General features: G+C 41.8%; 3 protein-coding genes across 6 annotated transcripts in view; 2 read left to right on the plus strand and 1 right to left on the minus strand.

The window, feature by feature from the left end:
- Positions 1 to 2,691, plus strand: part of Rap1 (RAS oncogene family member Rap1) — a 36,557-nt gene extending 33,866 nt beyond the window's left edge. For all 4 annotated transcript variants that reach the window (XM_076767837.1, XM_076767836.1, XM_076767835.1 and 1 more), the window contains one exon: positions 1,813 to 2,691. In XM_076767837.1, coding sequence (XP_076623952.1) covers positions 1,813 to 1,902 — 90 coding nt within the window. In that variant the 3' untranslated portion in view covers positions 1,903 to 2,691. The remainder of the gene's footprint in view (positions 1 to 1,812) is intronic.
- Positions 2,692 to 4,434: 1,743 nt separating this feature from the next.
- On the minus strand, positions 4,435 to 12,553 carry LOC143343198 (carboxylesterase 5A). The gene is made up of 3 exons (XM_076767833.1): positions 12,067 to 12,553; positions 6,931 to 7,040; positions 4,435 to 5,900 (listed from the first exon to the last, which is right to left on the minus strand). The coding sequence occupies exons 1-3, from the start codon at positions 12,356 to 12,358 to the stop codon at positions 4,578 to 4,580; spliced, it is 1,725 nt and encodes a 574-aa protein (XP_076623948.1). The 5' UTR covers positions 12,359 to 12,553; the 3' UTR covers positions 4,435 to 4,577.
- A 10,240-nt stretch (positions 12,554 to 22,793) lies between these two features.
- Gefmeso (Guanine nucleotide exchange factor in mesoderm) overlaps positions 22,794 to 27,638 on the plus strand; it is a 53,293-nt gene continuing 48,448 nt past the window's right edge. The window contains exon 1 of the mRNA XM_076768835.1: positions 22,794 to 23,209. Within this exon, the coding sequence (XP_076624950.1) occupies positions 23,131 to 23,209 (79 nt within the window). The 5' untranslated portion in view covers positions 22,794 to 23,130. The remainder of the gene's footprint in view (positions 23,210 to 27,638) is intronic.

Consider the following 27,638-nt stretch of genomic DNA (forward strand, 5'->3'; position numbering starts at 1 on the left):
ATGATTCAACCGAACCGTATAGTTAAAGTACCCATAATTGACTGTCCATTGATTCCGTTTCTATTGCTCCAACTTTTTAAATTACAAAGAAGTCATCCGTAAACAGGTTAAATTTAAATTTCCATTCTGCGAATCTAGTCTAAAGTATAACTCGACCGTGTCTAGTGCTCATTATACGTGTTGTTGGTATCATACCTCCAATCCTTTTAGAATTTCCTACACCAGGTGCTCCTAAATGGATTTTCCATGAAATTGTCGTTTCCAAAGTTGCCGTGAAACGTTGTTTCAAATCCCTTTCGTCTTCGAGAGTCTTCGAATGGGGATATTCGCTGACTGTAATGATTTGTGTTTCCTTCCAGGAGCGTATTTTTCCAGGAAAAGCTTGTTTCTTTATCGATGCGGTTTTAAAGATTCCTCGTTGAACAGTACTTGGAGCAATTCTGAATAAGTTCTCTTCTCTTGAGAATTCATCTCTCGTGCCTGCGTTTGATTACTTTTGTTATTTCGTTCTACAATTGAATTGTGTAATTGGAGCACGGTTTTCTTGGTGGCTCTGGATGGGAAATACACTGCGTCGCTTTTGTCGAAAGCGCGACGCGGTGGTTATTTTGTGCAAATAAAGGTAAATTGAATGATCCATGGAGTGTAATTAAAGGTCCACTTAGGAACGTTTGTTTGGGAACAATTGGAACCGCGAAGATCAATGAGGGTAAGATGAAAGTCAGGTGTAAACAGTTGTTTGTGTTGAGACGACGATGTTGGATTCGTAACAGTACGCGGGATAAATAGAAATAATAACACGGTGCAGAAACATGCTATTTTAAATAAATTTTATTTACATCCATATATCAACTTTCACGCTGAAACGCATCTATAGAATCTTGGACACTGCATTCCTTCATTACCAATTCTCCTTTCTATTTATACAAAGACTTTCCCAGTTCTTAACACTCGAATCAGTTTCTTCGTGAAAACGTGGTTCAGTTTCTCTACTTTTTTTTACAGTTTCTCTGCTATCACAGCTAAAACGGAGATAAAACGAGTTCAACTTCGTTACTTCACGGATAACTTTCGAGAAGATCAAACTTACTCTTAGTTTAGATGTAAAGCGAAGTTAAACTTAAGTTAACCAAGGAGACAAATTTAAATCACTAACGGTGCTTTACGGAATGACTGTTCCAAATAAATTCCATTCGCGTTCATCTATCCGTTTCACATTATTTTGCTGTGGCAGTTATACTGGATTGTTGCAGGAATTCCAGCATCGTGCTCGATTCTTAATTTCAAGGAAATGCCTACCTTAGAATTCAATTATTTTCCATCTATTCTTGTCCGATGAGATGGATTTCATTGGAATAGTTGTGGTAGAAAGATATATAATCTTATAATTTGAATTATTCGGTAATACCAACAAGTAAAATGGAGTTTTGTACGAAGTATTTCTAGTATAAAAAACAATATTATTTCATCTCGGCGCTGCTAGTTAAGCTAGTTAGCTAGTACATCTTACCTCAGGCTATTAACTCTCTCTTGAACAGTCTCCAATTATCCGATAGTTCATCAGTTCATAATTGGTTTGAACAGATTATACAGACAATTAATAGTGTAGACAATTAATAGTAGTTTGAGGCAAGATCTACTATCGTAGATAGCTTTATTGTACCAAAACTATTCACCTTCGTTCGAGTGCCCATTTTGATTTTAAGATAGTTTTGAAGTTTGCATCAAATTCACAGTATATATTGAAAGATCCTGCGACAGGCCAGCACACGCGACAGTATCTAACCGGTACCGTATCGTCTTTGGTTGCAGGTCTTCTACGATTTGGTGCGGCAAATCAACAAAAAGTCGCCAGAGAAGAAGATAAAGCAGAAAAAGAAATCGCTGTGCCTACTTCTGTAAGGTAAAGATCTAGCAGAAGCCCATACTCTCCTGCGTGAACAAAAAATCCGGATATACCAGTAGAGAACAGGGGTTCAGGCGACTACGGAGCAAATACTGGTGACAAGGAGGGGGCTGACGGAATCACAAGTAAACAGAGGCAACACAGTGGGGCTCAGACGGGGAGTACGTATGGTCGTAGAACACCAGAAGGAAGGTGATAATGGAACACGGACGAATGAAGAAGGGGGAGAGAGAGAGGGTACGGGAAGAAGACGGGGAGACAGACGAAGAGGGAGAGGGGGAGAGAAACAGCGAGGAAAAACTAATAATGTTGTATATACGTTGGTCCCGGGGTGGCTCGTGTGCACGCGCAAACACAGGCGCACAAAGAGTTTTAGTGTTAACGAGACCCCGTGGCGTCGGTTATCATTGTAGGAGTTTTGCATTAAAGAAGAAGACGAGGAGGCGGAAGAAAAAAAAAAATATGATTAATTAATGATAGTATATAAATATATATATATATATTATATATATTATATATATAAATATATAAATATATTTAGGAGGAAAGGATGGAAAAGCAAAAAGAAATGTTTGGACGTGCGCGTGCGCAGGCCACCAGCCCCCATGCATCGCCCGCCGCGCACCTCTCTCTTAAATATAATATAATAATTATACATAGACGGTACACACACACACGATGATTATTATTACTATTATTATTATTATTAATTATTATCGAAGCATCAAAATATTCATAAGTTATATCAACCGTTTGTTTCTCGAACAATATATGTTTTTTCTATATCTCTCCGTATTAAAGCAAATAATAAAAAATCTCTCAGTGAATGTTAAAAAAAAAATAACAAAAAAAACACGAAAAAAAAAACAGACGAAAAGCCCAGGCTGGTTCTCCTCCTTGTTCTACCAGACGGCCCTTTCCTTTCGTCGATCGAACTCGATGGAAGCTGGGTAGCGTAAGTTCAGTCGTTGCACTGACTAAAATGATGACCCATGTTCTTGCGATTAATACAGTTCAAGATTTCGAAACGCGAGCCGTGCGTTCTTTTGGATAAAGTTCCAAATCAGGCTCGTGGGAGGTTTAGGTTTGGTTAGCTTTCTTTGAAGCAGCGTTTTTCAACTTTTTTTTGGTCCAACGCCATCCTCCTCCCCCACTCACCAAAAAAATTTTTTATTGCATTTTAATTTAGTAGCTATTTGAAACTACGTTCCCCAAGATTTACGGATTGCTGAAACACGTCAAGATTTCCTGAAATGTAATGTCTGAAATATAATAAACTTTCAGCTATGTTTTCCTTTTAATCGTATTATTATCTTACAAAAAGCCACGATTGCGCGATAGCGACGCTATTGTAGATAATTATTACCGGAATTACTTTTCCTTTCAGATGTTTCGAGTGGATAAAAATTTGACGCCCACAAAACACGAACGGTTAATCTTGACGAGAAAATAATTTCTTTTTTTATTTTTCTTTCAGAAACATATATACAATATATTTAGTTTATTAATAAATAGTGGTATACTTAACATAAAAAGAATTTTTAATGATTATCCACTGAATACAGAAACGTTATTTATTCAATACACTAATGAAAATAACATTCTTTATATTCGTTACGTTTCTATGAAAAGTTTCTGTATTCGGGTGTATCGAACGTTTTTATATCTTATATGCTATTCAATCGTTAATAATATAATGTAAAACATAGTATATAAAGAGAGTATACCAAACGTATGTGTCTTACAGTACGAATTTGCAAAGTACATTGAATTTACAATAGCGTCGAAACATTGCTCGCAATAATAAGTGACAGGCTTAATATTTCACTTCCAACAATTTTTGTATTTGGTAAAATTAAAAGTAAGTGCTTCAGCGATTCGACCTACAATGTTACCATCCCTTAATGTATCCTCCCCCCCATTGGTGATCAAATTAACACCTCCCTGAAAGACTCAAGGAGTGTGCTCTATCGCTCACGTTGAGAAACGCTGGCCCAAAATATAATACAGCTAACATTCGGAAATCTAGAACAGTATTAACACATTCACCCCGTAATTCCGGCCGATTTCAAGGCTTCCACCCCAACTACACATTGTTGAAGTTACCATTGTAATATTAAGATAGAAATTTCCTGAACTTAAACTACCTAGTTCCTCAGCCTTTCAATGAAATTCGTTCCCCATTAAATGTTTTGAGCGTTTTGGTTGTCTTTACGACTAATTTATTATTTTCTTTTTGTAGATCGCTAAGCGATGCTGGTGCATCCGTATTATTTCTGTATATTTAGGCCTCTTTTATGCACGCGTCAGTGTGCCGGAAACGTGATCCATTTTGTGCAGTATTCTTCCGCGAGTCTAACGTATATATAATATATAAGCCAGGTATCAAGACGGTTTAAGCAGAATCGAAACTGTGTAAAGTAGCTGTCTCAGCTAGCCTAGTCGAGTTGCGTGACTAGGTATCTCAAACGTTAATACAAACTCTATCCTTGCACGAGCTACGTTTTAAAAAAGTCCTCGGGACGAAATCTCGAGGCTCGGATGCTCGGTATCGCACAACAATAGGACCCGTTCGTTCGTGTACCAAAATATCTGAATTTCAACAACGTTTGCGCAAAAGAGGCCTCTTGTTGAGCACATCCAAAGGACAATCTCCAAACATCGACTACGATTAAAGGCACCGTAACGCCGCGGCTACAACGAGACTGCTAAAGATAAAGGTGCGAGTGACTTCTCGCCACGCGGTGGACTGACTGGTCATGTTGCAGCAGTTGTTCGTCGCTTCTTCAAGAACCATGGGATAATACTCGTTCCAAAACGCAAGAGCCTTGTAATCGATGGCGTTAGCATCGCCCATATCGACGTTCCTGTCGATGATCAAGATCCCAGGCGCTTCTTCGGTGTACGGTTCCCACTTGACGTTGTTGGGAGATGGATTTCCAGTCCTGGCGAAGTTGGCCAGCATCGTCATGATCACCTCCGACATCTTCTTGTCGGCGAAATTCCACTGTACAGGACTCCCAGCCGTGAAAGGAAGCCCCCAGACGAAGGGTAGCTCGAACATGTGCGGGACACCCGCCCATTCAGGCACGTACTTGGTGATCGCCTGCGTCTTGGGCCGATAGTCGAACCTATAAACGAAAGCCTGCCTCTCTTTGGACACCTTGCCAGCCAGAAGAGTCAACCCAGACGCAAAGTTCCTCTCCGTTTGCAAGTCCAGGTATCTGTCGCGAATAACTCCTTGGTCCTTGCTTGGCGGATGTGGCTTGTAGAAGAACAGGACCGCGTTGGACACCATTTCCGGCTTCATCACGCACGTGCTGTTGTCGTCGGGGTCCTGGACCAACGAGTCGAACTCTGTCTTGATCAGCGACTCGAAGTCGCTAGAGGAGAGCATTCCATCGGCGTTCCCTTTCTCTAAGGATTCCATGTAAGCCAACGCTTGCTCGTTATTTGTGTAACCCACGAGCAATGGGACGGTGTTCAAGTTACCATCAGTTAACGCTTCTCTAGGGTGCACGGGTAGGAACGGTTCCGTGGCGTTGTTGGTCTCAAAGTCCACTATTGGTCCCCAGGTCTCTATGTCGGACGATTCGCGGACCAGGATGCCCACGTCCACGCGACGCAGACACTCCATCAAAGCGGTCGTCGGGTGTCGATAACAGCCAAACTTCTCGACGATCCGGTCCACTATGGGCAGTTCGGTTTGAGGGGAACCGACGGAGTTCACTGCGTCGCCGCTCATCGCGATCGCCTTTGAGAATTTCCCTCTGCTCAGGGGACTGATCAGGTGCAAGCCAACGCTTATGGCGCCGGAACTGTGGCCGTAAATCACCACGTTGGATGGGGACCCACCGAAGTACTGGATCTTCCTCTGCACCCACTCCAAAGACGCGATCTGATCGAACATGCCATAGTTGCCTGGCGCCTCGGAGTCCGTCGTCGTGAAGAAGCCCAGGATGTTCAAGCGATACGCTACCGTCACCACCAATATCTACGAGAATAGATTGCGTAGTTAATAGTATCCACAAATCTGAGACCTAGACGTAACCTTTCACTGAGTACTAGAATTTTCCATCAGACGTGGAAAAACTTCAAGAGGAAGGGACTATAGTGCTCAAAGAAAGGTTAAACGTGGCATTCACGATAATGAACAACCCTTAAATACCACTCATATACGATATACAAAAGTTAGATGGTGCTCGCAAAAACAGATGAAGATTGAAAAAATATTAAGGTTAATAAGAAGAGCGGGTTCAAGAACTAGAAACGAGTAGTACAGGCGACCATGGACAATCTGTAGTCCTCTAATGTCACAAATATTGAGATACGTACAAAGGGTTTAAGAATTAGGAACACGATACTCCCAAGAACAAAGGAAGATCGAATTTTGAATACCGCTCATAAAATATTGAAGATATACCTAGATATTTCAAGAAATAGGGACTCATAGTGCTCGGTTAATAATAGACAGAGTTGGTCCAATCGACACGGCCAAAGCCTAGAAGTAATAGAAAAAATCAGAGTGAAATTTCCTGTACAATCTCGATATACCATGTTGTGTTTATAACAATTTACAAACTCCATAAATGCATTCCTTTAATGATGAACCAATAATCCTTTCATACTGCGATAGTCCGTAAGACTTTCATGGTAGGAGTTCTTGGCAAATGGTTTGAAATTAGCATTTATAGCCGTGTACAAAGCATGCATCATAGATGGACCGCGAGCAGTGCAATTCCAAAGGTTGGATTTACCTTGGAAGAAAGTGGCACGCAAGAAACACCCTAATTCTGTTCGATTTTCTGTCGACTTTTACCGTTTACCTCAATGATTCAGAATCAGACATTCTTCTCAAGAATCTGTGCTAAGGTCAAAATGTCTGCAGTAATTTCTTATTACTTTTTAATGCAATAATTCGAAATGAGACAATACAATTACAATTGCATCATTTGAAGATATCTTTCGTGGAATCGAAGCATCACGGAAGTTGCAATTATTGATGCCTTCGTTTATCAACTTACCTTCTGTTTACTGACAAAAATGGACGCGTCCCAAATTGCTGGTGTGCCAGTATTGAAGTCACCTCCATGAAACCATACCATCACTGGCCATCCCTCGTCCGGTCGATTTCCTACACAAATATTAATTCACATAATGTAAGATTCATTCATATTGTAATATAATTTTACTTCCCCACACACCCATAACAATTTGCATTTGAATCCAGAAATTTCATGACTACTTCTTGAGAAGTAATTCGAATTTTTTTTAAAGACAATGCAGTTCCATAAAATGCTTAATTGTTACTTGAAGGTATATACAGATCGAATTATAAATTCGTGCAAAAGGTATGGCCAGAGTCGTACGAAACCACTTCATTGTTAGTTCAGAATAGATCCACCCGATTGACCATAGCATTTGCACGAATAAAAATTTATTAATATAACTTGGTACATTTGTAGTTCGATGTGTATACTTTGAGGTAACAAATAAACATTTTGCATAATTATTTTTCAGCTCACCGGCCCCCCCTTAAAAAACTACATCAATTGATTTGCTTAAAATCGTTTTCTGAAACACCTGTCTCTTTATTTTTTTAGTTTAGAAGAGTAAGTAAGAAGTAGTGGACGAAGAAAGTAATTGCCGCCAACGAATTAGAAGCAATTGTTGGCAAAGAGATCGCGAGTCCTGGTTCTAAGTAAATTCGTCACCGAAGTAGTAAGTACCGTGACTGGCATTCAAGGAATTAATGGACTCGCATTCAGCCTAAATGAGCCTGCATTCGCGAATTCCGAAGATCGTCGAGACCGCGTGCGTGCTCGCGAGTATCCGGTTCCGGTTAAACCGGTGAATCGATCGTGACAGAATTTGCATAGCGTTATCTGTTACTAGCGATGGCTCCTCTGAAGTTTGATCGCGTCACGGCAATCTCCAGCTACATAGACCATTATATAAGTCCTGAAGAAGTGTACTAGACATAGGATCTCCTAATTGCCCCTCCAAATAATAAAAATTACCCGAGGGATCGATCAGCTAAGAAAAAAAATATACTGACTTAACAGTTGGCTCATATTTTGGATAGATTTGGTCAACTTCAACAAACTGTTCACAATTACAAACGACCTTACTAAAAGAGCACCGTGAAATGCCAGAAGAACTGGTAAATAACACTTCTATTGTCAAACGATGGACGGCACTGCGTTTGTTTGCCAAAGAAAACAGATTGCTCGGAACCATATGTGTCCAAATAACACTTGTTTGCTATGCCAAACGGTAATCGTTCGAACGCCCCGTCCTCAAATAATTGCCCCCTTTATTCAAACATAGGGTGCCCCAATCGTAGCCTGCGTAGGGTTAAAACGTGCTTCCATTCCCACGATCGGACGCTAAAACATTTATGAATCGTGGCTGGCTAGTCGAAAGGCACGAGTCACGATCATCCCCCTCCTCGCGGTGTATGAATAATTGATTTTGACGATTTCTTCGACGTTCACAGGTCAGTTTTTCAAGCGTGCCAAGGTCGAAGGAATTTAGGCCATTGCACGGTGGGGATGCTTTAGATGACGCGATAACGAAAACGATAGGCCCGTGCTAACAGGAAGTTTGGGGGTGGTTTTCGTTATCGGACCGATGGCGTCTGAGAACGTTCAGGAATAGCAGCCTGAGGATACACGCCCGCCACAACAATTCATTAGGGGTTTATCGCGATTCCACGCCGTACGAATCTTTTGGGCACCGTTTCTTGCGGCTGGCAAATAGTTAGGGGCTATTACTTCTGACTCCTGACCGTGTAACAGGCTTCTGAAGAGTCTGGATATAGATCTTGTTGCTGGTGGAGCGGTTTGATCGGAGACCAGGGTTAGGAGTCTAATAAGCTGTTCCACCGTGACTTACAGACTATTAATTTTGAGTTTGGACAGTGTAACAAGCATATAGGAGGTTGGGATTTAGGTGTTGTTCCTGGCCAGGGGATTTAATCAGAAGTCTACATTAGAGGATTTGGGCTAGAAGTGTGTTAAAGATTATTCATTTTGAGTTTAGCCAGAGCAACAGGCTTCTGGAAAGTTTGGATCTAGGTCTAGTTCCTGGAAGACGGTTTAAGTTAGATCTGGGTTAGCTTTCTAGGTCTTATTTGTGGTTTACGTTAGTTTACATTAGTAGACCTTGGTTAGGAGTTCAGTAAACTATCTCAGTGTGAGTTGCAAACTGTTAATTTTGAGTCTAGGCTGAGCAACAGGCTTCTGGAAAGTTTTGATCTAGGTCTTGTTCCTGGGAGGTGGTGTAAGTTATGTTTGGGTTAGTTCTTCCCGACAGCTTTAACTTAGGATCCCAAGTGCAAATGATTTGAAATATAAATAGAATCTTCCTTTGATTATCTTAAATTCTTAAACCATGTGAAACTCGAGAATAGAATTTCTAAGAGCTTGTGATTTATGGAGGTAGACCACCAGCTTAAATGGCATTTCGTTCGAGTGGATATTCTGCTTGAAAGCGTGGAAAATGTATGGAAAATTCCTGGAATATTCAAACGGTTGACCGATTCTGTCAGATTCGGCAGCGGTACGTGAAAGAAACAAAGGGAGCCACGGCAGAGAAAAGAGGGGGTGGTTTCGTGACCGGCCTCACCAGTATCTTAACATCTCGACCGACCCTAAAAGATCGCGTGCCACGACGTGCGCCAGTTACTGTTACTCTTACTCCTTACTGTTTCTATATCGACCGCAGGTGGCTTGCGGATCGGCACGATTTCCCGATTCACATGTCCCCTTTCCTATTTTCCCCCTTTTCAGTCGCGGTTGACATACCTATTTTTCTTGATTCGTCTCGCTTTCTGCCGCTTCGTTTGAGAACTAAGATGGCGTGCGCCACTAGGTTCTCGAAGGTACTAGAAGCGAAAGGATATGCTAATCGAATGGCAGGAAATATTCAGAGACCAGGACCAAAAGTGGAGTGTGCCATTTTAACACGTTCGGTGTTCACAAAAAATTCACCAGAAGCATCTAAAATAATCACAACTTTCTACATAATATGGATCGAGATCTCATCCCTGGCTTTTTGTGCCTTGTCGATGTAATTGTACCACAAGAAAGTAGGTGTTATAGAGCAATTTAGGTAACTAATATTGAGCAACGTCCTCGACCTATATTAGAGATTTATAAAAATTGCGATATGATCAGTCACAGTTGAAGGTTATCGAAGATTATCCTAAAGTACGTTAAATTATGTCATTAAACTTGTTGCCCTGATAGTGGTCCGCTTGGCAAGGGCGTAGCGTTTAATCTTGATAATCGGTCGTGTTCGAAGAACATGGTGTGTCATACTGAAACCTGCCAGGCATTTTTTTTATTGCGATAATTTAAGGAACCGACCGATAAAAGAGTCTAATCTTCGACCGGGAATGTTTAGTCGCTATTACCGTAATGTTTTTTATTATCGATTCTCCCAATGCAGCCTTCAAATTTAGTATTCTTTTACGATGCGCTATCTCGCAAGTGCATGTCACGAGATATCCAAAATTAGTTCTAAATGATGTTCGAAATGCTGCTATTAGTCGAGCCCTTAACCGACATCCTTAAACAGCGAGATTAACGTACTACCGGCACGCAGAGCATGCATTTATTGTCAATCGAGAAATTGGAACAGGAAATTACTGCGGATATAAAATTATTGTTAATCGTACACTAGCCGTCGAAGGTAATTAAGGCACGGAGCTAACAGGTATTACGTATCGGATCGATATTTAATTCTTCGTTTAAAAGTACGTTGAAAATATGTAATAAACTTTTCTCGTATGACGCTTAATTCTCTAGAAAATTCACTTTAAATCTGTTGGTCCAATATGGCGCGCTGTCGCCAGTGGCGCCTCCAACGTTCATAGCGTTAACTGCTACTCCATCTTGATAAAAGAAGTGTTGCGTTCCTCTTATCGAGTTAATTTAACACATCGTTACGCGTTAATAACTTGTCTGCTTTGTTAAGTGATAAATTGACCGATATAAGCGATACGATAATAATATGCAGGGGACGTCACGCAATCGTAATGAGTCGTACCAACTGTTAAAAAAGAATTTAATATTAATTTGTATTTGTACTGCGAAGATAGGAAGGTTATAGTGAAATAGATGTTGCTATATCATTCAGCCTTCCAACGAAACACGAGGATGACGCGTCTCGATCACGTGATCGCAACTCACATAACCCACGTGACACGTAGCGGGGAGCCACCGGCATTTCGAAGATTGGCGCGCGCACCCAACGATTTTCAAACTCGTTTTTCTCGAAAATGGACAGCCTGTCGACAAAATGCCATCTCACGTTTTCGACTTATTTTTTGTCGCGGAATCATTTACTGTGCGTCACGATTCCTCGTACCCTGTATTTATCGTGAGATTATCGTGCGACGCGCACCTCGGTCGCCAAGCCACGGTTATTAATTTTTCCATGCATGGAGTCCCTCTCGTTTGATAAAAGAAAAAAAAAAATACGAGCCACTTTTCTCGAGCCGACGACATTATAATCGCAGCCTTTTCTTTGTGGCTCGATAGCGATCGAGAATCGTGCCACGCAGCTCCGTGAAATATCGAGAAAAAAACAAGGAGTAGGGGACGTCGTCGGTGATCATCATTACTCGGAGTTCGCGTGTCCCGCAGAGTTAAATGTCAGTTGGAAGAAAACGTTGTCGTGCCGAATATCGAGTACTTTCATCGGGTTGTATTATCAACACAGGCGAAAATTACGACTCCCCACCGGTCTTCGTGTCAAACGAGCACCTTCTAGCTTCTGAGCGCGATCGTAGCGTTTCCTAGCCGTTGCTAACGACGCGGTTACACTAAATGACTAATGAAAACTACACAGACGACTTATTTTCGACGATGAAATATAAGTTTGTTCGCAAATTACGATTCGTTGGAAGTCCACTGGCTTTTACGACGAAACTGACCGATTTCCATGTATTGCAGAGGGAAGGGAAAAATAATTCTGGGTTAAGGGGAACCGTGACACCGCGAGTGAGGGTAATCGTGGACAGTGACGAGTAGCTTTTGCTTAGTCATCAACTTTACTGAGGCTGACGTATGTTTCGGTGTGATTCGTAATTTCTTCCAGAACCTTTCCTCCGTGCAATGCATGTCGGTGTTAGTGCAATAGCTTTAGCTTACCGTCTGGTACGAAGACGTTTAAGTAGAGGCAGTCCTCGCTGACTCCAGGGTCAGGCTGATCGGGTGGTAGCAATTTCTTGTAATGCTTCTCGTGCAGCTTCAGTCGGTTCGTCACTTGTTGGCAGGAGGGTGCGAATTGCGTGGCATTTCGTATTCCGTTCCAGGAAGGAAGGGAGTCCGTGACAGGAGTGGAGAAACGTAACTTACCCAACGGTGGTTGGGCGTAGGGTATCCCCAAATACTGTATCACCTTTTGAGTGGGGCTCAAGAATACCTGGAATGGTATACGCATATTGTGAATATGAATAATAGTGACTGGAAACCTAAAAGATATCGAGCAATCCCTAATGTTCCATCTTCGATCTAAAAGAATTGAAAGTAGTGAATTCAAAGAAACACTGAGAAAGTCCTAGAACGTTGACTATACCGAAGGAATCTAAACGCGAAACAGGTGCTCTGGAAGACCAAAGGAGTGATGTATAAATCCTCGATAAAAAAGCTGTACCTTCAACAAGCTCTCGCAACGATAACCTGAAATTAAACTGGATAAATTGCTCGTGTGTATGGTTAAGGGTAATCGTCTAAAATGACCTACAATCAGAGTTTCTGGCTACTTAGATTTAAACTCAGGTTCGAGAACACCTTGCAAAAATTGCTGGTTTGCCTGAACAGCGAGATGCAATTAAAATAACATTACTTATATCTCCTAGTTCCACGTGATTTTTATCTAAATTGCGTTCCCGTTTCCGACAATATAAAGGAACAAAGGAATGAAAAACGAATCGGTAGATGGGATACAAAGGAAAAGTTCTATTCAATGAGATTCTGTATTCGAAAACGTGAATAAAGAACCATATAAATTAACTGCATTTATATTTATGTTATTTACATTAAATATCAACGCTTTTGTATCAAAATGTGTACTTTAATTTATAATCCTTTTCGACTAACGATGTTATATACTAGGCGACCACGTATGTAAATAATTATTCGTCGATCGATAATTGCAAATATTAAAAAATAAACCAGCACAGTAATCGGGGCGTTATGTTCTCGATATAGAAATTTGTTTCTTAGGAATATAAGGATACGTTAAAGGACACGATTATACTTTGAAATGAGACCGAAATGCCGCAGTTTGAAAACCTTTAACCGCGTTTTCCTAATTGCAAATTCTCCGTGACTCGAACTCCGTAGGGAGAGGAAAAAAAATCTATAATATTAAAATTCATACAAGTCCTCCCTGGTGTATATATTCATTGTGCATGATATCTGCATACACTTAATTCGAACAATTGAAACTTACGGCGCTTGCATGTTTTTGTTCGGCGCGGGTGTATAAAATATCAAATAATTATTCAACTCGTGAATTTCTTGCTTCGGTATTTTCATATTAGACAGTGATATATGCGTCTCGGTCGTATATCGTTGAATCTTACGCACAAAGGGTATAATAAATTACGAGCGAATGCCCTTTGGGGAATCAGGTAAGGTTTGAAAGAAATGCAAATCGAAAAATGAAATAGAAATACGTAGCAGAGTATTTTGCTTATTTGAATATAATAACAATTAGTTAAACGACGCGATTCCAGAATATTAGAAGGTGCTGTTAGTTTCGCTATTAACATTAGTAGTTTTCCATATTTACGCTTGTCAGAACCAAATTATAAAGTAACGATCTTTAATGGCGAATTCTAAAACTTCGCCTGACAGCTCTGATTTATCGCCCCCACGAACATCCACGCGAAATAACCGAATTCTGGATTGTTTGAATCGCCGAAGAAACTACTAAATGTCACGGTATTTAAGAACATAGTTGGAAAGATTAATTGCTCCACAGAATCGTTGGTTTGACATTCTGAGATTCGAATTGTTTAAATCTTAAAATTGCTTGGAGAGAAAATTAAACATTTTAAATTTAAAGAACGTTAGTAAAAGGATTAATTACCATCTCTCTTCCAACACTGTTCCCCGACAAAACCAACAAACTCTGATACTCCCTACAAGGGATGTATTCCTACTCACATTCCGAGTCATTAAAATCTACAAATTCGAAGGGACGCCCGTGCAAACGAAGAACCACCACATTCGCGAGCCAAAAAGCGTTTCGTTTAATCGCATAGCAACCATATCCATGGGTGGCACCTGGACAGGCAGTAAGAATGGCAGAGATTTGAATAAATTGTCGCACCTCCTTGCCAGCGACCGTTCCTTGGTCCGGAATCTTGACCAGGGGCTGCTCGCGTCCTAACCCCTGTCTCGCGTGGGTCCTCTGCGACCGAACGACCGGTATCTCGACGAAGAAACGCGGGAGCAGAGCGAAAACCAGCCACGCCGGACACTTCATTCTGCAGACTGACTGATTTGCTTCGGAAACAATCGGCGGTACCCCCGAGGTGGCCTCTCGGGTCTCGGTTCGCCGTTGCGTGACTCCAGCCGACCACCCTCGGCCAGGTTCTCCTCCTTCGGGTAGCTTCGAAACGACGCGGTGGAGGTCGAGGCCTGCGCTCTCTTGCCCTGGCTTTCTTCACCCCCTCTGACCGGGCTACCCTTCCTGGTCAACACACTTTGTCCTTACCGAGTCGTACGAATCAGCGAACTAACGCAACGCATGCTAGAACCATATACAATGTTTCGAGACCGGAGTTGAATAGAGATTCAATTGTTATCCCAAGATTATTGAAGATTTGACTCTTTTCTATTTTGTCCAGGTGTTGTTTTCACAGAGCAGGTAAAATAATCACGGTCACTGTTGAGGAGTATCGTCACCACGAATCCTAAACACTGATCGTCTTGTACCCTGAAGTGTAAAGAGTTTGTGATAGTCAGCACATTAAAATCCACCCCTCAGACAACTACCAGGTCGCTAGCGGTTCAGGTGGGGGCCCGAATCGTCCCAAAATAGCGGTCAGAGGTAGTGACGATGTGTGGTGTGACCCCACACATCGTTGGAGGAGTGGACCCATATGTTCCCTTAGATGGACGCATAGCAACGGCGTAGAGGGACACTGTTCCAGTAACGGGGTTTCCAATGTCCTTTCGATACGCCTAAGGTAGGTTACCGTGGGGTTTTTAGTCGGTAAAAGTCCGACACAACTCCGATGCCCACCCCCAGGGCGTCGGAGAGTCCATGGAGGATTTTCCCTACGTTAAAAAAAAAAAAAAAAAAAAAAAAAATCTTGATCAACCTTCCCTTTTTCCTTAATACACCTCGCCTCCTCAAGATTACCCCTTTGAATACATAGTATCCATCTCTTCCTCGGATGTCGTTTTCGCAGGGCAGTCATAGTGAAATAATCACTGTGACTGTTGGGGAGTAGCGTCCCCACGAACCCGAAACGCTGACTGACCCCAAAATTCTGTCGATACCTCCAAGTTTATCGATGAATCCCACTAGACTATACCGGTGTTAACTGTATTTTGTCCCGATGCTATGATCGCAGGGCAGTCACAGTGAAATAATCACTGTGACTGTTGGGGAGTAGCGTCCCCACGAACCCGAAACGCTGACTGACCCCCATAGCAAACACATCGCAAGTGAAAGTGTCAAATGTAAATGATCCCATCAACAGTGCATCCGAGTGTACTCGGACAGCATAGTTGACGGATCAAAATGTGAAACCGTGTTCAGTGATTAAAATAGCGAAGGATAAAAAGAAGTGCAAAATTTGATGTCTAAGTCCCTTAGTATGGAGTCTTGCCAGGAGGCAGATAACATATTTACGATGCCCAGATCACAGTAGTGTTGCCCAAAAAAACCCCACCCCATGTCAATCGAGGCGTGGACACGCGACGCAACCTATAGCCATAATCCCAATTGCAACTCCCAAAATTCTGTCGATACCTCCAAGTTTATCGATGAATCCCACTAGACTATACCGGTGTTAACTGTATTTTGTCCCGATGCTATGATCGCAGGGCGGTCATGGTGGAATTATCTCCTTGATCGTTGGGGAGTAGCGTCCCCACGAACCCGAAACGCTGACTGGCCACCCATAGCAAACATATCATAAGTGAAAGAGCCAAATTGCAATGATCCAATCAACAGTGCATCCGAGTGTACTCGGACAGCATAGTTGACACATCAGAAAGTGAAACCGTGACCAGTAATTAAAATAGCGAAGAATAAAAAGAAGTGCAAAATTTGATGTCTAAATCCCTTGGTATGGAGTCTTGCCAGGAGGCAGATAACATATTTACGATATCCAGATCTCAGTAGTGTTGCCCAAAAAAGCCCCACCCCCTGCCAATCGAGGCGTCGACACGTAACGCAAGCTATAGCCATAATCCCCATTGCAAATCCCAAAATTCAGCCGATACCCCCAAGTTTAACGATGAATCCCACTAGACTATACCGGTGTTAACTGTATTTTGTCCCGATGCTATGATCGCAGGGCGGTCATGGTGGAATTATCTCCTTGATCGTTGGGGAGTAGCGTCCCCACGAACCCGAAACGCTGACTGGCCACCCATAGCAAACACATCGCAAGTGAAAGTGTCAAATGTAAATGATCCAATCAACAGTGCATCCGAGTGTACTCGGACAGCATAGTTGACGGATCACAAAGTGAAACCGTGTTCAGTGATTAAAATAGCGAAGTATAGAAAGAAATGCAAAATTTGGTGTCTAGATTCGTTGGTATGGAGTCTTGCCAGGAGGCAGATAACATATTTACGATGCCCAGATCACAGTAGTGTTGCCCAAAAAAGCCCCACGCCATGCCAATCGAGGCGTCGACACGCGACGCAACCTACAGCCATAATCCCAATTGCAAATCCCAAAACTCAGTCGATACCGCCAAGTTTATTGATGAATCCCACTAGACTATACCGGTGTTAACTGTATTTTGTCCCGATGCTATGATCGCAGGGCGGTCATGGTGGAATTATCTCCTTGATCGTTGGGGAGTAGCGTCCCCACGAACCCGAAACGCTGACTGGCCACCCATAGCAAACACATCGCAAGTGAAAGTGTCAAATGTAAATGATCCATTCAACAGTGCATCCGAGTATACTCGGACAGCATAGTTGACGGATCAAAATGTGAAACCGTGTTCAGTGATTAAAATAGCGAAGGATAGAAAGAAGTGCAAAATTTGATGTCTATATCCCTTGGTATGGAGTCTTGCCAGGAGGCAGATAACATACTTACGATATCCAGATCACAGTAGGGTAGCCCAAAAAAGCCCCACCCCATGCCAATCGAGACGTCGACACGCGACGCAACTTATAGCCATAATCCCAATTGCAACTCCCAAAATTCTGTCGATACCTCCAAGTTTATCGATGAATCCCACTAGACTATACCGGTGTTAACTGTATTTTGTCCCGATGCTATGATCGCTGGGCGGTCATGGTGGAATCATCTCCATGATCGTTGGGGAGTAGCGTCCCCACGAACCCGAAACGCTGACTGGCCACCCATAGGAAACACATCGCAAGTGAAAGTGTCAAATGTAAATGATCTCTTCAACATTGCATCCGAGTGTACTCGGACAGCATAGTTGACGGATCAGAAAGTGAAACCGTGTTCAGTGATTAAAATAGCGAAGGATAGAAATAAATGCAAAATTTGGTGTCTAGATTCGTTGGTATGGAGTCTTGCCAGGAGGTAGATAACATACTTACGATATCCAGATCACAGTAGTGTTGCCCAAAAAAGCCCCACCCCATGCCAATCGAGGCGTCGACACGCGACGCAACCTACAGCCATAATCCCAATTGCAAATCCCAAAACTCAGTCGATACCCCCAAGTTTATTGATGAATCCCACTAGACTATACCGGTGTTAACTGTATTTTGTCCCGATGCTATGATCGCAGGGCGGTTATGGTAGAATCATCTCCATGATCGTTGGGGAGTAGCGTCCCCACGAACCCGAAACGCTGACTGGCCACCCATAGCAAACACATCGTAAGTGAAAGTGTCAAATTGCAATGATCCATTCAACAGTGCATCCGAGTATACTCGGACAGCATAGTTGACGGATCAAAATGTGAAACCGTGTTCAGTGATTAAAATAGCGAAGGATAGAAAGAAGTGCAAAATTTGATGTCTAAATCCCTTGGTATGGAGTCTTGCCAGGAGGCAGATAACATACTTACGATATCCAGATCACAGTAGTATAGCTCAAAAAAGCCCCACCTCATGCCAATCGAGGCGTCGACACGCGAAGCAGTCATAATCCCAATTGCAAATCTCAAAATTCAGTCGATACCTCCAAGTTTATCGATGAATCCCACTAGACTATACCGGTGTTAACTGTATTTTGTCCCGATGCTATGATCGCAGGGCGGTCATGGTGGAATCATCTCCATGATCGTTGGGGAGTAGCGTCCCCACGAACCCGAAACGCTGACTGACCCTCATTGCATACATGTCATAAGTGAAAGTGCCAAATTTATGTGAACCATAGTCGATAGATCAGAATGTGAAACCGTGTGTTCAGTGACTAAAATAATGGAGAATTAATTGAGTGGAGCCCAAAGTCTGGGAATAGGCTCTGCAGGTAAGTGCTACTACTGGTGTTAGTAGTCATATGTTTGGATGGGTAGATCTGAAGAACTTTGATGGGTTCGATTAAGTCCCCAGGTTCGACCAATCGGTTGGATCATCGTAGTAAGTATGATATCTAATCGAGGTTAGAATTAAGGCTTACCTTGGGTGTTGCGGTACGATTACGTTTGCTCGCACACCATCGTAGCAGGGACGGTAGAGATTTAGAAAGCCCTTGCGCGGAATAGTGTGGCTATTTAGGGGTTTGTAACCTGGTATCGTACCAGTAATCCATAGTCAAGTGCAGATTCTAATCTCACGCCCGAGAATGGGTACTTTATAGACAAGCAAACGAAATGTCCCGGTGCTAGCGATACCACTAGAGTCCATCCAGACTCGAGCTACCTAAAATCATGGTTTTATTTATAAAACATGTAGATTCTGTTGCGTTTCTAGGGTGCAAGTGTCTGTCTCTCGTTTGCACACACTACTTTATTAGAGTAGGCGGTTCCTTTCGAGTCTGGACGGATTCTAAGAAAGATTATGACGTCATCAGCTGGGGGAAGTGGCCTTGAATGGTCAGTTGACTTAGCGCCGATTCGGTGAATCTTGCTGCCATCTTGGTCAACAAATCCAGCTCTTAGCAAATTGTGCAGTGAGTGGAAATGATGCAGCGATCTTGGAACAGGCATGCATTAAAATGTAGTTAACTTCATTTAGTCAGAACGTATGTAGGCTCATAGATTTTCCACAAAACCAAATCGAAGATTTTCTATTTTTCTATTCTTCAACTTACCAACGAATCATTGTCGATTTAATTTCGTGTTATATGATTTCCAATTTCTTGAAGGACACGCTCAAAGACGGGTTTAAACTTTATTTTTGGAGCGATAGCGGAACGAGATTAAAGAAATACAGAGAAATGAATGATTGAAAAGGATAGCGGTTAGCGTGACCGCAAAAATCGAAGGAACGAAGAGATAACAAGCGAAAGTATTAAGTAATATACACGTCGGACATATATGTGAAAGGCAATGTATAGTTTACGAGATGATTGAAGCCAATTGGGGCAATGAATTCAGAAACGAACAAAGCTAGAAGCATCGAACTAAGAATTCTATTATGGCCGCAGTAATATTTCAAACGGAAACTAAATTTTTAAATTAGGTCGACTTAAATTGGCTGCCATGTTTCTTGGAACTAAATGTAATTAATTTTCAAGTTTAGATGCTAAAAGAAAAATTTGAATAGGATTCGTGAACTCGAAGATTAAAAAACAATCGTTTAGAATCAAAGCCTTGGTCTAACTTGTTAAAATAAAAAGTTTCATACAAAAGATTCTTATCAGTATCTAAATATAAATTGACGATACTTTGGCAAGATTTTAAGCGTTAATCGACACGAACGCGAAGAAGTTGTTTAGAAAGAGGAAATAATTTTGGGGGAAAATTGTCGAGTTGGCCTACTGGCTCACAAATAAGAGTGGGTATATCTAACACGGCAATTTCGTGGGCAATCTCTTGTATGTTGTCCTTGAAAATCGATATCAAGGGTCTTTCGCCTCGGTGGTGTAGCAGCACGCTATCATTAAGATGCGATCTTCATGCGACCGTCCCTAACTAGTACGACCTTGAACGTCGTGTCGCAGAAGAATATCTATAAAGCTGAAAAATAATTGGTCCGTCGGAGTGGAAACTTTACAACGTATGCTCGTGATAAAACCGTAGACGTGGTTCTTAGGGGGGAGCGTGGAAAGATTTATGCGCAGTTATCGCGGTAATCGGGACTCGCGAAAGGGGTGTTGCTTCTAAATATTAGACGCAATTGCGTTACGAACGTCCACCAAACTAGGGACTTTTCTCGGTAACAGGTATGCACTTCGCACATTGGTTGTCACATCGCTTATGGGGCCATTCGTGTCGTTTCGTGACACGTTGATGAAAATAAATAAGCACCGCGACAAAGTTTGGTAGTTACGTAGTTTTCTACTGTCTAGAAACGAAATGTTCGTAAAAAATTTCACGGCGATTGTTGCAGCAGTTAATGTGTTGAGTCGTTTGGCATCGAATCGGAAAGTCAATACTATGATCAGCAATTCTTTCGGAATAGTTATCACAATGCACGCGATATAATGTGCAGTACTGTGCAGCGTGACACAGCCTCGTACAAAGTTGTGCAATTGAATGCTATAGTACTTTGGAAACTGTGATATAACAAAGTATCGTAAAATGTTGTGCAATATTTGGTACAGTACTGTATAGTATTGTAAAATATTCTAAAGTGCTGTATTACATTAACACTATGCTATATTGCGTAATGTTATTGCAAATTGTTCTTAATATTATTCTTTTGTACGAAACATTGCCTAGTTTCAGGAACTTTTTGTTTAGACCAGTGACCGCTAGGTGGACATAATATCTGTCAGTGTATGAATTGTACAGACCTCTACTGTACCACCAAACGCAACTACAAAAAATATCGTTCCATATTCCGCTAATGAGAACAATTTTTAACTATAGCCCGGGAAAATTCTGAGTCCCAAACATTTTTTGTGTTTTTTTAAACATCGACAACCGACCGCGCTTCTTCAAAGGTCATTGTAGTTCACAGATGATGCCGTTAGGTGGCCAATGATTTGTCGGTACAGAAACTAAAGAGATTCGATTTTTTAAATTTGTAAGAGGGAAGAATCTTCTACTGAAAATTGCAATGACAATTACAAAATGTAATACTGTACAATTCACAGACAAAACTTTAGTTGTTCGATAGAACAAATGTCACGAATAAATTGCACATTCGTCTTATTGGTTATCTAACGTTTGAATTAAATTCTGCCCATCTCTGGTTTCAATTTTCCTCGCGCATGCGCGTCGCGTTTCCGTGGTACGTAGTGGGGGAACGGAGGCAAGGCTTCTTGGCGGGGGAAGGTTACTGTTAGTCTGCTCATGATCCTTATTCGACCAAATTTGTACGTGCAGGGCAACGGAACTGTTTACTTAGGCCGGGGGCACACGAGCGTCGAAACGACGTCCGTTTTTATGCCCTTCCTTGTCTTACAATTGAAAAGACATAGGAACGCCGATCTTGTCTGTCTTCGTTGTTTTTAATTGCAAGACAAGGAAGAACATAGAAACGCACGTCGCTTCGACGCTCGTGTGCCCCTGGCCTTAACTACACGCAATGCAAGCAATACGTGAGGTATATCGTAAACATGTCCTCCATACAAATTATTTATTAAATAACATACGGTCTGATGTGTACAGTTACATTCTACATGTCAAATTTAAATTCGTGAATTTAATTTCTCATTGTTTCGAATAAATCTTGTCCTGAAAGTAGTTTACGTAGGACGCCCCATTTCATGAAAAATGAATAAATTTTTATTCAGTTATTGATTAGATACAAATCTAATGCGTAGAATAACTGATCATTAAGGTGCCATATAAACGGACATAGGTGTGCAATTATTAGAACATCATTAAACATTTAGTGACACGTCAATTTACATGTTCATACATGATTATCTCAACCAAACTTCGTTGACGCAACGCATGTTATCAGTCCAACAAAGAAACGCAAACGTACCGCTTTAATGACAGAAAGAACAAAGCAAACAATTCGAAATGACAAATCCTTGGCAAATCAATAACTGGAAGGAACTATAAATTGTAACCCTATCAGTGGCGCGCCCGGTGCAATGCAATGGGACGATTCAACTCCTGCCTCCGTGTCACAAATATCTATTTTTAAATCATTGAAATAATTAAAAAACAAATACATACAATGTTGTATGTCCTACTATGTAGAAGGATGTTGGTAATCCCACGTATCTTATCAGTAATGATAAGTTTCTCTTGCTGGAGTATTCTAAATCAATTGACAAAGTAGCTGTAAGTTGCCACGTTGAATTGACGATGCTGTACCTAATGCAAACGACGTCCCAAAGATCTGTTTGGAAGGGTAACGATTCGTATAGCGTGTATCGTTCGAAAAACCGGCGTGACCGACGCGAGCGCCGCGCGAAAAAAGGAGGCAATAAAAAGGCGGGCGGCGCGCCGCGAAGGGTTAAAAATAATATCGGATGGTCCTAATTCAATGACCAGGCGGGCAGCGTGTGGCGATTTACATGAACGGCGGTACGGGAGAGGAAGGCGAGGACAGTCGGTGCATTGAGCGGCTCGGAGGAGGCAGCCAGCCCGGAGGAACGTAACCGGGAGAGTGGCGCGCGTTGGTATGGGTTGGTGGAGCTGTTTGCCGATTCGTTGACTCGCAGCCACGGTCGGACGGTCGGGTCGAATGCTCCCTGCTCTCTCAGTCTGTCTCGCGACCGCGCGCCAAGAGGGATGGACGTCGTTTTCGTTCCCTTCCTTCCGTGATCGAGATCGAGATCGCGAATACGCCGTGGATCCAGTGTGGCGCGCGCGATGTGACGCGTGTGCTCGACACCGGCGACCCTCGCAGTCTAACCCCCCGTGCCCTTGTGGTTAGATATACACCGTGCGAGGAGAAAACGGAATTCTGTGTTCCTGTTTCGAGAGGGAGAAGATCGAGACTGTTTGATGCGACGAGATGGGCAGCGAGGCAGACCCGGAGACCACGGGCGCCAACGTGGACTCGGACGAATCCGATAGCTGGGAAAAGTTTTTCGGTAAGTTCGCGCCTCGGTAGGTTCATATCGAACCGCGTGTGTTGCCGTGTGTCTCGATCGTGGTATACCAAACGTACGATACGTCGCGATTCGCGTCAATTTTGCCACTTCTTGTCTAGGTAAAGATTTTGTACTAGATAAATAGAGCGAAGAATTTTGTTGTAACGAAATATTCAGATCAGACAAACGATGGCAGAGAATCACGGAACAAAATGGCTCGTATATCATTGATAAAGTGAGTAACATTGGGGTCTGTTTTGGTTTGGTTTGATAGCGTCTGAAAGTTGTTTGCGACGGTTTATGCATAGTATATCTCCATGATTCGAAAGTAAACGAAAAGATATTAACATTGGACGAAATTTGAAAAATACCATCAACGTATAAGGTGCAATAATGATAATACTAATTCGCTTTTACTATTACTAATATTCCAGTTCTGGTTAAATAGTACATTATACTTTAATATGTGGGGCAAGATTCAACGATAAGCTGCTATTAAATCCAACCTTGAGTAATATCATTAAGAGTAATACTACTTCGCGTTAGAGGCGAGCATTGAATAATATGTAACTAATAAGATGAACATACGATCAATATTATTATTTATTCATTGGGGAATATTTCATTCTATAATTAAACTCTTCATTTAACGGAGGATTAATCGATCATTTTAAATTTATCGCCCATCTTGGCGGCAGACATTTTTTTTCGTGAGGGCGCCTTCAAAAAAGGTTAGGAACCACTGCTTTACGGCTTGCAATAGATGAAAACTATAAAACTACCGTTTCAGTAATCGCGTTTCCTCGATTTCACGAAAGATTTCGATACACATTAATGACATAGAAGTACTTTTAATTCTGTTTGCCGATCGAGGTCCAGCTCGGTGAATTAACCTATTTGCTCGCCGCGTCTTGGCGCCAATTCACAGATGGCAGCGGAAAGAAAGCACCAATCATAACGCCTTGTAAACGATCGTCGCGTGTTCATTGTCCGTAATGCATTCGCGCGTCTTACCTCGAGTGGATAATTCGTCTCGTTGCTCGAAAGGGGCGGGGGAGGATAACTTGAGAGGAAACATGTGTCGCTGAGAAAAAAGGAGAAATTTATGACGTTCGATTCGATGAAAGAATTTTAGTAGCATCGAGCTCCGGGTTCTGTGGCGCTGTTTAAGGGAAAACTAACCTAATTAACAAAGTAGTGGGCGTGTTCTATAAAAGAGGAGAGGGGGCATTACAATCGAACATAATAAATGCATTATCTTATTTACTAATGCAAGTCTTTTGTAAACATTTAATTTATCTGATAGTAATAGTTCGGGCATCGTTGTCGTACGTCGTAGGTTTGTAAAAAATTTTGAGATTAGATGATTAGTTTGTATCTGCGTTTGAGAGGACTTGAGTGATATCAGAAGATATTTCAAAGGATTATTCAGTGTAAAGATAGTACATTTATAATGAACATAGACTCTTAGACTGTCGTTTATCACGATGTAACACTTGATACATTTATCACTCTAATTGCTGTTTTATCTGCAGGTAGCAAACATGTCCTTGTTACTAAGCAAGTGTTTCTTATTTCTTGGAAATCGATATCCATTTATATTAGGATAAAAAATATGTGATTTTTCAGCTTGCCATTTGCTTTTCTAAAATGTGTGTCCACGTGCCGAAAATAACTGTGGTACATCCGTTTAGTCAAATAGTTGAGACTTCGGTGCAATCGGACCGTCGATATTAATATTTCACACGAGTTATTTATAGAGGCTGTGGCAGTGATAAGAGACCCCATTAAACACGTTTTGCAATTTTTCTTTCCGTTTTATTGACATTATTATCGTAACAAATATTTGCAATTGATATTACACAGCTTGTACAACCGTTTAAAAAAAAAAGATTAACTTTGTCCATGAACGATCAAAACGTCTCGGAGTTAGCAAATTAAAAAATACATTCTGCTGATAGTGTCTCCAACTGGTAGCCTTTTGAAGACCAGTGTCCTAAATCCGCGTGGTGTGAAAAAGGTGTCGAGTACACGTGAGGGTCTAGAGCGAAGATAAGTGAGATACACGAGGCGAGTAACAGTACTATGTTTTACGGAATTTCACGTGGAAGAGAAAACCTGAACTTCTTACGATTCGATTTGTCTGCTGGTTTCAGCCGCGCGTGTACACACACGTGAAAGTGACGTTACGTCCCTTATCTCGAAATTTTTCGAGATGCTGCTCTCGATGTGTAATTCATACGTTTTTACGCTCGACAGATATCTTCGACGGTTATCTCGGTTATTTTTTGCAGAACGTCGCGTTCAACCTAGATTTTTACGATTCTTTATACTTTGGGTACGCAGGGTGTCTCGTTAAATTATATTCTTAGAGTTTGAGAAACGCTGGAGCTTGCGTAGGTCGTTGAACTCTTCAGCGATAACGCCATACTTGCATAATTAAGCGAACCGTTCCGAAAATAGTTTCGATCCCAGTAGAATGCCAGATTTTTCACGCGACGACAGAGGTAAATCTAGTAGGCTCGTAATGGAGTTGAGGAGGGTTCGATTATTCGCACAATGGAACATATCAAAGGGATTGCTTAGGAATTGTTTTATTGTTTTCCCCCTGCAGTATTCTGGACTCGTGAGTCCGAACGAGTAGTGTGTCTCGTGACTACGGCGATCCATCACCTCGAGGAAATTTCTGATTTTCATTTGCATGCTCGTGGTACGTACGGAGACGCGCACGATAGTCACGAAGATGCTCCCGACTACTCGCGGGACAAGTGGCGAACTTAAGGATGCGATACGACGCGCAAAAAACACTCGCTCTGCCGGATGCAGCTTAGAGACCGTCGAGAGGCCTGCGCTTTCCACGGACTGGTGTGCGTCTCGTCGCTACGAGAGGCCGTTGCTCGCGTGTGCGCCTTGCTTGCGTGTCGCGCGAGTATTCCTGTCCTGTGCACACGCCCAAAAATCGAGCAACCGGCTCTCTCGTTCCGTCTGGATTTTTATGGGCCTGGCCAGCAGAGGCACGGCCAAGCCCCTGAAAATTTGAGCCAGTTCGTGAAACAGTCTGCTTTTATTCACGATTTTCTAGCTGCAACTTGGATCTACATTGCTATGATAAAAGGTATATAGTCTGTAAAATCAGTCGCCACACGGTCGAATATCAATAAGTGTAACCTAGAAACAAAGCAAAGTGACGTTAGATTGATTTACGATAGTCCGTTGTTGCTGGATAGAGTGAAACCTCGATAGTTGCACGCGAACCTCGTTCGTTGCGTTGGTAATTGGAAGCGACGGTGATTTGGTATCGAGTGGAATTGGTAGTAGATTTTTATGCGATACGGATGGAGCATGTAGCAGAGTAGAATCTCTATAGTTGCACGCGAACCTCGATATTTGCATGTGGACTTAGCAGGACGTGAAATTCAAAGATCAGAAGCGTCACCAGCGGAGAAGCGATGAAACACAACTATTAAACTTGCGCAGAAGGTATATCGTATAGTTTCTGCGCAGGTATAGTAGCTGTGTTCCATCGTGTCTCCTCTGGCGGCGCTAGTATTGAATTATTTTATATTTAGAGCACTATTACAATCGAGTACTTTGGAAATCATACCGTACGACCGGAAAAGTATGTAGTCTATTATAGATGTCATTTGGTATTTGTTACATTAGCGTTGGAGAAATCATGCATTTAAGGGTTAATAGGTCACAAGTTGTCAGAGTTGATAACCTTTACAACGGCCGTATGCAGCTTTTCTTCTTGTTGCCATCGGCTCGGTAACATTTATATAGATAACATTCCAGGACGTGACACCTGGGTTGTAATACCTACGGCCCTGGTCATGTGGGCTTAGCAAAGCGTAGGCGTATAGTGCTTCTCCAGCTGCATTTCTAACGCCAAGTGCCTGCGCAAGGAATACGCTCATAGGTGCATCTACAGGTTGATTCATGTCGCGATTCGATGTTTCCATCAATCTTCTAATGTTTCCCTCTCCATCATAGCTTACCTCTATAATACTGGGTATTCCATTATTCGTAGTACAACTAGAAAGTGGGTGATTTTTCATAAAAAAATATACCATATGAATTTGTTGTATGACCAACAAAAATATTTTATATCCATTTACACTAGGATTATTCGAACACCTTGTATAGAGCCTGTATCAGAGATGAGTAAAATTCTTAATTAGATCAATTTCTCGAGTAATAAAAGATAGACATTTATCCGTTACTTGATGCATATAAATAAGAATTTTAATTCTAGAATGAAATACCTCATAACCTACAAATAAAAATTTAATATCTAATCTAATAAACGTCTAGAACAAATTGCCATACGTCGATTTTATTGGTTATATATTAGTCGAATATAATTTTACCTGTCTCTGGTCTATATTTATCCATCCTATAGATCTGTTTAAATTTACTGCATTCGTAT

This window comes from Colletes latitarsis, chromosome 7 (genome assembly GCF_051014445.1).
Source record: "Colletes latitarsis isolate SP2378_abdomen chromosome 7, iyColLati1, whole genome shotgun sequence".
NCBI classification, from domain to species: domain Eukaryota; kingdom Metazoa; phylum Arthropoda; class Insecta; order Hymenoptera; family Colletidae; genus Colletes; species Colletes latitarsis.

Coding starts and splice junctions, on each gene's coding strand:
- LOC143343198 (XM_076767833.1), bottom strand. CDS start 12,358: ATGCGTATACCATTCCAGGTATTCTTGAGCCCCACTCAAAAGGTGATA. Junction 7,041..12,066: donor AAACGTCTTCGTACCAGACG/GTAAGCTAAAGC, acceptor ATATTTGTGTAG/GAAATCGACCGGACGAGGGA. Junction 5,901..6,930: donor TTTTTGTCAGTAAACAGAAG/GTAAGTTGATAA, acceptor CTATTCTCGTAG/ATATTGGTGGTGACGGTAGC.